Source organism: Aotus nancymaae, unplaced genomic scaffold (genome assembly GCF_030222135.1).
Source record: "Aotus nancymaae isolate 86718 unplaced genomic scaffold, 86718_ANA_hifiasm-v0.15.2.pri h1tg000053l, whole genome shotgun sequence".
NCBI classification, from domain to species: domain Eukaryota; kingdom Metazoa; phylum Chordata; class Mammalia; order Primates; family Aotidae; genus Aotus; species Aotus nancymaae.
Genome location: NW_026988467.1, coordinates 7,290,222 through 7,305,088, shown reverse-complemented (window position 1 = coordinate 7,305,088; position 14,867 = coordinate 7,290,222). Strand labels below are relative to the sequence as shown.

Sequence of the window (14,867 nt, the reverse complement as noted above, 5' to 3'; positions counted from 1 at the left end):
TTTGAGGTGACCAAACTCACACTTAAGAACCTTGGAGGTCAGGCACAGTGGCTCACACCTGTAATTCCAGCACTTTGGGAGGCTAAGGCGAGAGGATCACTTGAGGTCAGGAGTTTGAGACAAGCCTGGCCAACATGGTGAAACCCTATCTCTACTAAAAAAATACAAAAATTAGCTGGGTGTGGTGGGAGGTGCCTGTAATCCCAGCTACTCAGGAGGCTGAAGCAGGAGAATTGCTGGAGCCCAGGAGGGGGAGCCTACACTGAGCAGAGATAGTGCCACTGCACTCCAGCCTGACGACAGAGCGAGACTCCAGCTCAAAAAACAAAAACCAAAAAAGTTTGGAGACATGACCACTCATTTTGCTTCTGCTAAGGTTAAGTACGACAAAGCCCAAAGAGGGCCCTTCACAAATATGAAACTGAACAGTGGACAACCAATCAGTTTCTAATGTAAAACTACAATCAGAAAGTGAAATAGAAATAAAATGAGAAAACAATAAAGCCAGTCCAAAGAAGTGATGGGAAAAGGGTAGCTTACTGAGTTTAAGCCCAGCCTTGCAACTGATTATTTATGTGATTCTGGACAAGTACTTAGTCTCTCTGAGGGTCATTTGCTTATTCATACAATGGAAAAAGAATGCCTATCATATACCAGGCTTCACTGCACTAACAGAGCAACTGTGCGGATACGAGCCAATGTAGACCTGGCACGGTCCTTGGCAATCTACAGAGGCTCCATGATGTTGCTCATTATAACAAACCAGCAGAATTATCAGGGCCATGTGAGTCATTGGTGGTACCCAGCTACAGTGTGGTCAAGAGAGGACTCTGAAGCCAGGCCACCTAGGTTCACACCTTGGCCCTGTCTCCACTAGAATGTGAGTTCCACGAGGGCAGGAATCTCTGTTTTGTTCATTGACACATCCTAAGTTCCCAGTGCTGTGCCTGGCACATGGCAAATGCTCAATAATGACTTTACTGATTGAATAAATAAATGAATGTTCCAGGGGTGGGGATAATCAAACAATAACTAGGCTTTTTTTACATTTTAAGTGAATCCATTTCACATTACCTTTGGTGCTTTTTTTTCCTCTATTCCAACTCGGTCGAAACACTCGATGAGGTAGTTCAGCATATCTGTCTCTTTGCAGGTTTCAATGGTGAAATGGTCACTGTAGGAATCCCAATTACTTGCTCCACCAGAGGCTCCCAAACTTTGGAGAAGATACAAAGAAATTATGACTCTTATCTCTCGATTATTTTTGGCAGAGGTTGCGTTTCTGCAGCAGAAAGCCTGTTAGGATCCCTGCACACATAACAAAGCACAAATACCCATGCGGCCAAGATTCACCCTGACTGCTTGTTTCACCTGCTCCAAATCCAACAAGAGCAATTTTTTGTAACATTTTAGGGACCTAAGAAGGGGGCTTTATCTTTCTGTAGATGACAACTTATAAAACCAGAAGCACTAAGGACTGCTACCAAGTGTTAAGCACTGGAAGAGACATCACAGGCACTTTAACCAAAAAGAATGGCATCACTCAGAGACCTGTAGGTTAAAGCCAGACACTATGCTGCTGCTGTAATCAAACTGTTTAGAAGTTATGAAGGACTAACGAAATAGCCCTCATCTTTGTGACTTCTACTGTAGATCTCAAAAGCCCTCATCTAGCACTTGGCAAGAGAACCAGAGCTTGAGAAAACTGTCCAGTTAGGAGGAGACATGAACGTATTTGCTATCAACATAAACAACTCCAAAACTATGAGTGAAAAAGGCAAAGCAGTAAACGACAAAACAAAAATATTGTACTAGGAGTAACCAGACGTGGGTTCTAGTCTCATCCCCATCGTCCACTTGTTACCTGAACCTAGAACCTCTATCTCTTCTGCAGTGGGGCTTCAGTGAAGCAACGTGGAGGTGCTTTGTAAAACATAAGCAGCATACGACGTGAAGTACTGTTAGTTAGTAATAACTATCCTCTGAGACAAAAACCAAACATAATCGCAAGGGTTAAATTTGAGGAAATGAAACAAAGTTAAAATCAACCATTGACAGGCCACATAACAAATCTGGTGTTTAACTCACAAACTAATTTGATATACATAAAAGATACACAGGGATTAATTACAACAAAGGAAAAAGAAAGGAGTACTAAAATGAAAGAAATGAGAAAACATAAACTTAGCAAAAAAAACTACATACAGAGATGATAAAGAATGGGAATATGGCCAGGTACGGTGGCTCACGTCTGTAATCCAGCACTCTGGTAGGCCAAGGCAGGTGGCTCACTTGAGGCCAGGAGTTTAAAACCTGCCTGACCAACATGGTGAAACCCTGTTTCTACTAAAAATACAAAAATCAGTTGGGCGTGATCGTGCACATCTGTAATCCCAGCTACTTAGGAGGCTGAGGCACAAGAATCACTTGAACCTGGAGGAAGTTGTTGCAGTGATCTGAGATCATGCCACTGCACTCCTGCCTGGGTGACAGACAGAGACTCTGTCTCAAAAAAAAAAAAAAAAAAAAAAAGAAAAAAAGTATGGGAATATCAGGAGATACATCTCTACTTCAACCCAGAACACATAATTAATGTCTAAAAACTAACAGGACCAAGAGGAATTGACATGCTTTACGGAAAGACAGATATGCGTAACTAATTTTGGAACATGTTTGGAACACGTGCCACATAACAAAGTTTAAGTCCATGATGGACCACATATACCACAATGGCCCCACAAGGTTACAAAGTCACACTTTTACCGTATCTTCTCCATATTCAGATATGTCTAGATATACAAATACTCACCATATGTTCTAATTGCCTACCGTGTTCAGTACACTAACATGCTGTGCAGGTTCTTAGCCTAAGAGAAACAGGCTCTATACCACATAGCCTAGGTGTATAGTAGGCTGTACCATCTAGGTTTGTATAAGTCTACTCTATGATGTTCACACAATGACCAACCTGCCTAACGACGCACTTCTCAGAATGTATCCACTTCATTAAGGGACACATGACTGTATGCACATAACTGCCCTTAGACTTTTGGAAAAATACAGACAATTGACCTTGGAATATTGGCCAGGCGCAGTGGCTCATGTCTATAATCCCAGCACTTTGGGAGGCTAATGTGGGTGTATCACTTGAGGTACAGGAATTCAAGACCAACCTGGCCAACATGGTAAAACCCCATCTCTACTAAAAATGCAAGAAAATTAGCTGGGCATGGTGGCCTGTGCCTGTAATCCCAGATACTCTGGAGGCTGAGGCAGGAGAATCTCCTGAACCTGGGAGGTGGAGGTGTCAGTGAGCTGAGATTGCACCACTGCACTCCAGCCTGGGCAACAGAGTGACTATGATATTGCCTGGGCACAGTGGCTCATGCCTGTAATCCCAGCACTTCTAGGAGGCCAAGATGGGCATATCACTGGAGGTCAGGAGTTCAAGACCAGCCTGGCATCAAAAAAAAAAAAAGTAAGTATGTTATTAAAGTATTTCAGTAAGAAGGTGAAAACAATGCTACTTTGAAATCCAAGGCATTCAGCCCAGAATCTAGTAAATTTAAACTCCAGCAACCTATAAAATAGGTCTGACAGGTGGAAGGGAAGGGAGGCGATGAGACTGAGAAGGCACAAAGCAGCCAACTCCCTGCCGACTGAGCAGGTAACTAAGCCACCCACAAAGCACCTCACCAGAGTCATGACGAGGTTGGGCAGGTCAGTGTAGGATCCCTTAAAAAACAAAGGCAGGCCAGGTGTGGTGGCTCACACCTGTAATTCCAGCACTTTGGGAGGCTGAGGAGAGTGGATCACAAGGTCAGGTGTTCAAGATCAGCCTGACCAACATGGTAAAACCCTGTCCCTACTAAAAATAGAAAAATTAGCCAGGCATGGTGGAGTGCACTTGTAATCCCAGCTACTCGGGAGGCTGAGGAAGGAGAATCACTTAAACCTGAGAGGCAGAGGTTGCAGTGAGCCGAGATTACACCACTGCACTCCAGCCTGGCAACAGAGCAAGACTCTGTCTCAAAAAAACAAAAACAAAAACAAAAGGCAATTAATTAATGTGTCTTTTTTTTTTTTTTTTTGAGATGGAGTCTCGCTTTGTCACTCAAGCTGGAGAGCAGTGGTGCAATCTCCACTGAGTGCAACTTCTACCTTCTGGATTCAAGCAATTCTCCTGCCTCAGCCTCCCAAGTAGCTGTGACTATAGGCGCTCACCGTCATGTGCAGCTAATTTTTGTCTTTTTGGTAGAGATGGTCTGGCCAATTATTGTGTCTTTATAGCAGCTAATTTTTTGGTATACTTTATTAATTAATGGCAGGATCTGCTATCTGCTGATTGGCTTGAGAACTGAAAAGTGAGTACTGTAATAAAGCACAGGAAAAACACGTACAAAGACAAACGGAAAAAGCCACCAACCAGTGGGAAAAGTGCAGGGAACCCCGTGAAAGGGAAAAAATATATATCTATCTTTGCTTGTAGCAATTTTAGTTAGTTTCAAGCTACCTGTGATCCCTCCTCTGCCTCTGACATTCGTGACTCCGTGACTATATTCACTGCACTTCATAAGGATGAACTTTCCTAAAACAGGTTTGTACCTACACACAATTGAGGGTAATTTTCTCATGAGCAGCTCTTGCAGATGACAATGAAAACAGCTCTGCCTCATGTTTAAAATGAAAATCTGAAACTCTATTTCTTGATAATAAGCCCCATTTTTCTCACATCTTTACATTTCTGGGAAGAAAAGCATCTTTTTATAAAATTTTTTATTTTTTTTGAGACAGAGTCTCACTCTGTCACCCAGGCTGGAGTGCAGTGGCGTGCTCTCAGCTCACTGCAACCTCTACCTCCCAGGTTCAAGGGATTCTCCTGCCTCAGTCTTCTGAGTAGCTGGGATTACAGGCACATGCCAGCACACCTGGCTAACTTTTGTAGTTTTAGTAGAGATGGTGTTTCACCATGTTGGCCAGGATGGTCTTGATCTCCTGACCTCGTGATACACCTTGCCTCGGGCTCCCAAAGTGCTGGGATTTCAGGCGTGAGCCACCACGTCAGGCAAAAAGCATCTTATGTTTAATGTCAATAGGTCCTTGCCAGCTGCCAGGCCTCAGTCTGATGCAGCACCCACACCCAGCATGTGAGCATGCACGTGAACTCAGCATGCTTAGATGGCACTGGCTCATGCAACTGCCACTGAAATTACTTCCATTCCTATCAATACATCCCACTTCATTTTAACTTAAATTTTATACCCTCACTGTCACTTGATGTTTTTCCCCTCCAAATCTAATGTTGAAACGTAATCCCCAGTGTTGGAGTGGGGGCCTAGTGGGAGGTGACTGGATCATGGAGGCACAGATCCCTCACAATTGGCTTAGCACCATCCCCTTGGTGATGAGTGAGTTTTCACTCAGTTCACATGAGATCTGGTTGTTTAAAAGAGTCTGGGACATCCTGCTCCTCTCTGTTGCTCCTGCTCTCGCCATGTGACCTGCCTGCTACCCTCCTTTCACTTCCTGCCATGACTGGAAGCTTCCTGAGGCCCTCACGAGAAGCAGATGCTGTTGTCATGCTTCTTGGATAGCCTGAAGTACCGTGAGCCAATCCTCTTTTCGTTATAAATTGCCCTTTCTGTATGGCAATGCAAATGGACTAACATGGTGATCACCAGCCAAGCACCAAATAATCTGACTCTGAAGGGGAGGGGGGGAAAAGTGAAACAAAACTTCAACCAAACGGGAAATGTAGCATCAACCTCAGTATTTGTCAGTATGTTTCAAAATTTTAACATCAATCCTAAAGGTGCCAGAGTAAATCATGATCACAAGTAAGAAAAGTGGCCAGTTTCACTAACACAAGCATAAGTGTCAATGGTCAAAAACTGATTTACAAGAATTTTTAGATTTAAACTGAAAGAGGTAGATTCAAATTTTGAGTGTGTACTGAAGGAGAAAGCGGTATATAGTTTGCATGCATGCATTTATGCCATGAAGAAATATTTCTACACTTTGGGAGGCTGAGGTGGGTGGATCACTTGAGGTCAGGAGTTCGAGACCAGCCTGGCCAATGTGGTGAAATCCCGCCTCTAATAAAAACATAAAAATTAGCCAGACGTGGTGGCGCACACCTGTAATCCCAGCTATTGGGAGGCTGAGGAATGAGATTTGCTTGAACCTGGGAGATGAAAGTTGCAGTGAGCTAAGATCACGCCACTGCACTCCAACCTAGGAGACAGAGCGAGACTCTGTCTAAAATATATATATATATATATATTTCTAAATGTTTAAAACAGTATTTAATATTTTCCCTCAGAAAGCTGTGACAAAATTCATGATGCTTTTACAACTGTGACATCCTAAATTCTTGGAAATATGTCATATTTAAGTCCTAAGAGCATCTAAAAAATTATACCTCTCGCTGAGAAAATATGGAAACCATTTTTTGATAACTATATTAGCAGTCCAATGTAACCATGTAATTACTTCACATAATGGAAAACAGAGCTGCATCCTTCTGAAGCCACGGTGAAAATGTGCCTAGGAATTACACGTCCATCAGATCTGTGCAGGCTGAATCCCATTTTAAATGTACCAATAAAACTTGCCCTTAAAGGGACTCTGTTTCTAGTTTCTTCTATAAGCACCCTCCCATTTACTGATTTCTCAAATGCAGACTTCAGAATTTGCATTTTTGTTTTTTGGTTTTTTTTGTTTGTTTGTTTGTTTGTTTTGAGACAGCGTCTTGCTCTGTCACCTAGGCTGGAGTGCAGTAGTGTGATCTTGGCTCACTGCAACCTCCATCTCCCGGGTTCAAGTGATTCTCCTGCCTCAGCCTCTCTAGTAGCTGGGTTATAGGCACATGCCACAACACCTGGCTAACTTTTATATTTTTAGTAGAGATGGAGTTCGTCATGTTGGCCAGGCTGGTCTTGAAATCCTGACCTCGGGTGATCTGCCCACCTCGGCCTCCCAAACTGCTGGGATTACAGGTGTTAGCCACTGTGGCTGGCCTTGCATTTTTTTATAGCAAGGCAAAGTCAGAGTTGTGCAGGTTTAAGCACTATAAATTCATTTAATAAATGCTGCTAAGGGACCTTCTGTGTTCTAGGCACTGCTGTAGGTCCTGGGATAGTGCACAGAACCAGACAGATGATGAGGGACAGTATGCGTATGTGTGTGTTTTTTTTTTTTTTTTTGAGATGACATCTCTCTCAGGCTGGAGTGTAGTGGTGTGATCTCGGTTCACTGCAACCTCTGCCCTCCGGGTTCAAACAATTCTCCTGCCTCAGCCTCCCGAGTAACTGGGACTACAGGCGTACAACACCACGCCCAGCTAATTTTTGTGTTTTTTGTAGAGACAGGGTTTCACTCTGTTGGCCAGGATGATCTCGATTCTCTGGACCTCATGATCTGCCTGCCTTGGCCTCCCAAAGTGCTGGGATTACAGGCGTGAGCCACTGCGCCTGACATAGTGCATGTGTGTTCTATATAATGTGTGATACAATGAGGTCAGGGACCACCCTCTGAAAGAGATTAGGAGAGTGAGGGAGCCAGCCACACAGCTCTCTAGAGGGGAGAGTGGTCCGAAGGGGAGAAACAAGTACAAAGGCCTAAGGCAGGAGGGACTATTACGTGCAAAGAACAGGAGCCCAGTGTATGAGCTAGGGGAAGAGTAGAGGGAGACTGAGTTAGAATGGGGCATGTGTGTGCATGTGTGCTTGATGTGGGGTGCATGTGTGTAGCATATGGGGTGTGTGTGCATGTGTGTATGTATGTGTGTGTAGCATGTAGAGTGTACATGAGATGTAGGGCCTTGTAGACCATGATAAGAGGCTTTGGATTTTACTCTGTGTGAGAAGGGAAATCACAGGAGGATTTTAGGGATACACATGGTGGAAGGTTTTGTGTGTGTGTGTGTGTGTGTGTGCCAAACAGACAGACAGGGTTTCACTAGAGAGAAATACAGACAGAGAGAGGGTTTCACTCTGTCACCCAGGCTAGAGTAGGCTGGAGTGCAGTGGCATGATCATGACTCACTTGTAGCCTCTAACTCCTGGGCTCAGGCAAGCCTCCCACCTCAGCCTCCAAAGTGGTAGGATTACCTGCGCTTGCCACTGTGCCCAGCCAGAAGGATTTCTTTTCCAAGATTTCTATGTTTCATCCCCAAGCAGTGATAATCAGCAAAAAGAGGAGGGAGAATGTCAATGTTTTCACTATTCACTAATTTTCCCTTTGTCTACTCATATAAGGCTCATGACATCCAAGATTTGACCTCCTTCACTGAAATATCTACATAGTTACAAAACAAACACAAAACCACCAAATTTCTTTCTAGTCATCTGCTTCCTAGGAAACAATTAGAAACATTTTCCTCAGGATAACCTCCCTGGTATCTTTATCACAAGATACTTTTTTTTTCCAGATCAACTTCCAGCTTTTATTTATTGACTTATTGATTTATTATTTACTTATAATTTGGGTTTGGGGTACATGTGAAGGCCTGTCACACAGGCAAATTCCTGTTAAGGAGGTCTGTTGTACACATTATTTCATCACCCACACATTAAGCCCAGCATCTAACAGTTATCTTTTCACACCTGGTAATTCTCACTTCACTCACTTTTGCCACTCCTGCAAAAAGCAGTTCCTTAGAACTCATACATACCGTTCTTTTCTCAGAAGCCTGCAAAACATTACAGAAGGAACGTTTTACCATTTTTTTTTTTTTTTTTTTTTGAGACAGAGTCTTGCTCTGTCGCCAGGTGCCAGGCTAGAGTGTGGTGGCATAACCTCGGCTCACTGCAATCTCCACCTCCTAGGTTCCAGCAATTCTCCCGCCTCAGCCTCCTGAGTAGCTGGGACTACAGGAGTACTGTTTTACCTTTTTAAAATTAATCCTTATTATCACCCCTATAAATAGATAAATAGACATCAACTCCACTGGGCCAGCAGATGGATAGAGTGATCCAACCCCTGATGATTCTTTCTTCTATGACATTAGTCTTACCAGGTACGAAGTGGGTGTTAAAATTGCTTACTTCAGAGAAAACAAAATTTGGGGAAGATCAATGAGAAAGCAGGAAGGAAAATACTATTTCTTTGCTGACTACTACAAGGTTTTGGCTGGACGCAGTGGCTCACGCCCGTAATCCCAGCACTTTGGGAGGCCGAGGCGGGCGGAACAAACTGAGGTCAGGAGTTTGAGACTTTGGGAGGCCGAGGTGGGTAGATCACCTGAGGTCAGGAGTTTGAGACCATCCTGGCCAACATGGTGAAACCCCATCTCTACTAAAAATACAAAAATTAGCTGGGTGTGGTGGCGTGTGGCTGTAATCCCAGCTACTCGGGAGGCTGAGGAATGAGATTTGCTTGAACCTGGGAGGTGGAGGTTGCAGCGAGCCAAGATCACTCCACAGCACTCCAGCTTGGGAGACAAAGAAAGACTCTGCCTCAAAAAAAAAAAAAAAAAAAAAAAAAAAACAAGATTTTTTTGCTAGCTCTTCTTGGCTCTAACCCTACATAGAAGAACCCTCAGTTCTTCTATATGTTTAAATAGTTACGTATTTTCACCCATTCTGTGGCATTCTTTTTTTCATATCAACTAAGAACCTATAAACTGCCAAAATCTGGATGATCACAGTTCAATGTAACAGCCAACAAGGGACATACCAACTGACTGGGATGGAATTTTGTAATTAAGGAGCGAAATGCTGGCACTTCCTTGCCAAAGGAACCGAGTACATGCACAGACTCTCAGCAGCAAAATCAGTAGTAAGGCACAAGCAAACAAGACCTATTTGGGCAAAAAGGAAAAGTGGGTGGCAGCACGGTATGGTGGTGAAGAACCTGAGCCTGGATTCAGGATGCTCGAGTCTGAATGCAGTTCTGTGACTTTGACCCTCTTGTCCGTCCCCACCCCTCTCCACTTCCTCGTAGCAGGCTACAGCGAGGAGTGAAGGAGCTGACGTTGCACGGCACTGACCCCGTATCTGGCGCACAATGCTCCACGAGTATTTGTAGCTATTTTTATACACTCGGTATATTTTATTCCTCCTAGCAGGTAGAGGATTTAGATCTGAGGCAAGGTTGAGGTGTTAGAAGTCCAGAAAGAGAGGTACTAGTAAAAGCAGTACACAATCTGATATAGTTGTTAGAGAAAGTCACAACTAAATAAGCCAAGGAGACTTTCTCCCACAGATCATTTACATAAAACAGGTAACAAGCACTTTTACCCTGTGGAAACTGATTCCTGGGAAGGATGCCTGCTTTACTACTCTCATCATGCAACAGGATTTTATCTACATGAAAAAGACACTTTCACCTCTGGGAAATTTACTTGAGAAATAGTGATAAAATGTTCAACATAATACAAATATCAACCTTCCTGAATCAATATTCAACCTTGTATCAACATTCTTCTGTCTCTTTGTATAGTCTCTGATGATTCTTCTGAACACCATCGAATTGAATGAAGTGTACCTAATTCTACTGCAGTCTCTATTTATAGCCTGGAGGTATTTTTGAACAGTGCTGGGTACAAACACCAACTCAGTCCAGAGGAAACTTCAATGTAAGAGCAAAATTGTAAGACGATGAGTCAGAAGATTAGAAGGAAGGTGCTATTATATTCCTTTGCCCAAAGTCACCTACAAACCGAAATAGTGTTTTTCACTGGTTTCCAGGAGTAAACATTCTGCAATATCCGTAACTATGTTTCAGCCTCTGCAGTCATTTTAAAGGCTCTTTAAACAAATGGGGTCTGGTTTCACTGAGGTCCAGGAAGTACTTAGAGAAATTTAAGGCTAGACATGAAAGCAGAATCAGTTATATCAGACAGTATGACCTTGGATGCTCTTTGATGGATTGCCCAGACTGAACTTGATGGGGGTGAATGGGGGGCGGGGGGGGGAGAGAAGAGAACATATACATACACACACCAAATCCCAGCCCCTCTCCCACTCCTAAATAGCAGCAATCCATGCAACTGTACTTAAGAAAACATGCCTGAGAGAGTATACGTTGTCACATCTGGTAGTTCACAATAACGTTCTTGCAATAGATAAATAAAGGGTCTCTCATTTTAGATCTAAAGGTGGATAAACTTGATGACTGATCTTTAATCTGTTTTCATGCTTTTGAATAATGATTGTACATAAGTTTTCCTCCAAACTTGCCAGGTAACAACTACGAAAATTCTCAGGCCAGGCACGGTGACTCATGCCTATAATCCGAGCAATTTGGGAGGCTGAGGAGGGTGGAACACCTGAGGCCAGGAGTACAAGACCAGCCTGGACAACATGGCATAACCCTGTCTCTACTAAAAATACAAAAATTAGCTGGGTGAGGTGGCAGGCGCCTGTAATCCAGCTACTCAGGAGGCTGAGGCAGGAGAATCGCTTGAACCCAGGAAGCAGAGGTTGCAGTGAGTGAAGATCGTGCCATTTGCACTCCAGCCTGGGCAACAAGAGTGAAACTCTGTCAGAAAAAAAAAAGAGAAAGGAAGAAAAGAAAAAGAAAAAAGAGAGAAGAGGGGAGGGGAGGGAAGGGAAGAGGAGGGGAGGGGAGGGGAGGGGAGGAGAGGAGGGGAAGGAAGGAAGGAGGAAGGGAGGAAGGGAGGGAGGGAGGGATGAAGGAAGGAAAGGATGGAAGGAAGGAAGGAAGGAAGGAAGGAAGGAAGGAAGGAAGTAGGTAAGTTAGTTCTCCTATGTGCTACTTTATCCCATGAAAAGTTCTGAACATGTCAATATACTCTCAAGCCCACCTCATTTGACCCTATCCTGCCTGGATTCAAAGCACACCCCTTGTTAGAGCTTATAGTAGTTAGTTCCTAAGCATCTATGCACATGCAGGGTAAGACTCCATTCCTCTGATACCTGGACCCAAACTGGACACAAGAAAAATCATCACCACCACCACCACCTTCATCATCACCATCACCATCACCATCATCATCATCATCTTCTTCATCTTCTTCATCACTACTGTCCCCAGAAAGTGCGAGGAAGAGGAAGGAGAAAGGATTGTCGTACATACTACCACAACAAAAGCAAAAAAGGCCATCAGAGAACAAAGGAAAAACAAGAGGAGGAGAAACTTTTGCAAATGCTGACCTTTCAAATAAATCTTATGCTAAAACTTCTGTCCACTGACATGCAGAAACATAATTCACCTGAATTATAGAAACACATATAGGTACATTTGAGAGAAGGGGCCACTGGATTCATGGAATTCTGATATTTCTTCCTTCTAAGAGACTGAACTTACGCATAACTAAAACTCAACATGTCAGGGCATGAACCGACCCACCCCACTCACCAGAAGTAAAAAACACCAGGCCCAGATTTGCTCCCACACCCTGTTGGTCTGACTCCATTTCAATTACCACTGGCAACACGACAAAAAGCCAAAAAGGGTTCCTGTGACCCCCAACTCTCAAAGGGAAGAAAGGGACTCATAATAGAGCAATCCAAACTTTCCGGCATTATCTCAGGGTACATGCCTACCAAACTAGTTAGCCACACAGGTTAATAACCCAAAACAACAACAATTAAACAGAGTCAGTGTCACACAGCAGTTCTTCCAAACCATGTTAATCTCCTTTCCCTGCACGGCAAACACACACGCAATTCTCCTGCCGGATAAATACCTAGGAGAGATCCTCAGGGAGGAGGGGCGTATGTTCGTGGCACTGGGTGAGGAAGGTGGTAGGGGTGGACCCGTGCTGCTGGGCCTCTGTCTGGAACTGCTGGCGGGCACTGCTTGAGGGTTACTGGTGAGAGCAGGGGGACTTGGGGAGGTTGACAGAACGGAGACGCCTGAGGATGCCCACGGGTGAGTGATAGTGTAGGGGCGATACCGCGGGGATGAGGGCTGGCTTCCTGCAGCAGTTCCAGAGGCTGCACTGTGAGGACCGAGGGGAGTGGAAGGCACAGCCAACTGGCTGGCTGCACGGGAAGGTGAGGCAAAAGATGGGCCTATCATGGGCACAGAGCTCCAGAAACTGGGAGTGGGAGCCGGACTAGTTTCATAGAGGCTAAATGAGTCAAGAAAAGGGAGGAAAGAAGAGAAAAATCAAAGAAAAATTTCAGATAACTAACTAAAAGAGAAAACATCAAGCTTTTAAAGGACAGAATCATTTCAGTTTAAGTATACAGATCTATCAGATAAGCATCTAAATAATTATAATCTAATTGCTCTATTGATCTAGAGGCTATACTTACAAGACAATAAAGGCCCTCTTTCAAAGAATGATATAGTACACACAGCCGACTGGTTCTAAAATTTAATCTACCAATAGCTTAACCATAGAGAGCCAAAAAATAACAATCTAAAGAAGAGTTCCACTTTCAGTGACTAAAACCACCTCCCCAAATATGATACATGCCATACCCTCTATGGCACAGATCAACATTGTAAACAAATACTCCCTTCGCCTGTGTACTTCATGACTATTTTACTAGCAGTTAGATGTGCAAAGAGAACCGCACTGACCTAGACAAAGAGCTGGCACCAAAGGAACCCACGTTGCAGAACATGGGGCTTGTTCCCGGATTGGAGCCAGTGTTTAGCAGGAGATTTCTGTCTGGTGACCGTGCTGCTGCAGCAATTGGCTGTGATGTGGCTGTCAGACTGGCAAATGGGTTTTCATCTCTAGTCTGAGTGGACATCATTAGCACTTCCATTAAAATCTGACCAATCAAGTCCTTAAAATCGGAGAACACTGTTGGAAAGAGAATAAAGAATAAAGAACAGGTTACACACAGTTCTTCACGTACACAGCCCTCAAATAAGCCAAACTGACCCCGAGTGGTTCGATGCAGTATCCTGGTTTGGATTCTGGAATGGAAAAAAGGATATTAGTGGAAAACCTGGTGCAACTTAAACAAAGCCTTGTGTTTAGTTAGTAATAATTTCTTAGTTTTGACAAATGTACCACGCTTATATAAGATATTAACATCAGGGGAAACTGGGGAAAGTATACGTAGGAACTCCTTGCATTAGCTGAAACTATTCCAAAATTAAAAGTTTATTAAGAAAAAAATATTGTGGTACAGTCAATGAGAGTTAATGCTGATGTATATTAACTGTAAATGAAGCTAGGCCAGGCGTGGTGGTTCACGGCTGTAAACCCAGCACTTTGGGAGGCCAAGGCAGGCGGATCACAAGGTTAGGAGTTCAAGACCAGCCTGACCAACATGGTAAAACTCTGTCTCTACTAAAAATACAAAAGTTAGCCAGGCGTGGTGGCGAGTGCTTGTAATTCCAGCTACTTGGGAGGCTGAGGCAGGAAAATTGCTTGAACCCGGGAGGTGGAGGTTGCAGTGAGTTGAGATCATGCCACTGCACTCCAGCCTGGGCAACAGAGTAAGACCTTTTCTCAAAAAAAAAAAGAAGCTACTCCCAACTACAGAGGTTACTTTATTATACTACAAATACAACTGGGTTAATATTTCTTAGTCTAGATACATTTTATATACAGTAATAAAACTATTAAGTCCAAGGTTCAAAAGATTTTATAAAGGGTCCAATATCTAGTCACCACCTGGCTTTCAGAAGCAAATGCTAGTCTAGCTTCCTTCTTATTCTTGGCAGCTCCCAGTTGATTTACTGTTGGTCTTTAGATACATTTTAAATATCACTAAAAAAAAAATTTAACTCATGGAAATTTTATCTAATTTGGTTATTTAAAATTACCACTTACATGTGTAAGATAGATTTGGAATCTTAAGATTTCTAATAAGAATAAGAAGTAGCAGAGTCTTAAGATACATGGTCTGCCGGGCGCGGTGGCTCACGCCTGTAATCCCAGCACTTTGGGAGGCCGAGGCGGGTGGATCACGAGGTCAAGAGATCGAGAC

At 43.5% G+C, this 14,867-nt stretch overlaps 1 protein-coding gene across 3 annotated transcripts in view; it reads right to left on the bottom strand.

The window, feature by feature from the left end:
* The window catches only part of UBE4B (ubiquitination factor E4B), a 143,434-nt gene that overhangs the window by 62,259 nt on the left and 66,308 nt on the right, over nt 1-14,867 (bottom strand). For 2 of the 3 annotated variants that reach the window (XM_064363230.1, XM_064363231.1), the window contains 4 exons: nt 13,501-13,729; nt 12,656-13,042; nt 11,883-12,041; nt 1,075-1,216 (listed from right to left, as the gene is read on the bottom strand). In XM_064363230.1, coding sequence (XP_064219300.1) covers nt 1,075-1,216; nt 11,883-12,041; nt 12,656-13,042; nt 13,501-13,729 — 917 coding nt within the window. The remainder of the gene's footprint in view (nt 1-1,074; nt 1,217-11,882; nt 12,042-12,655; nt 13,043-13,500; nt 13,730-14,867) is intronic. The other variant, XM_064363232.1, reaches the window with a different exon arrangement.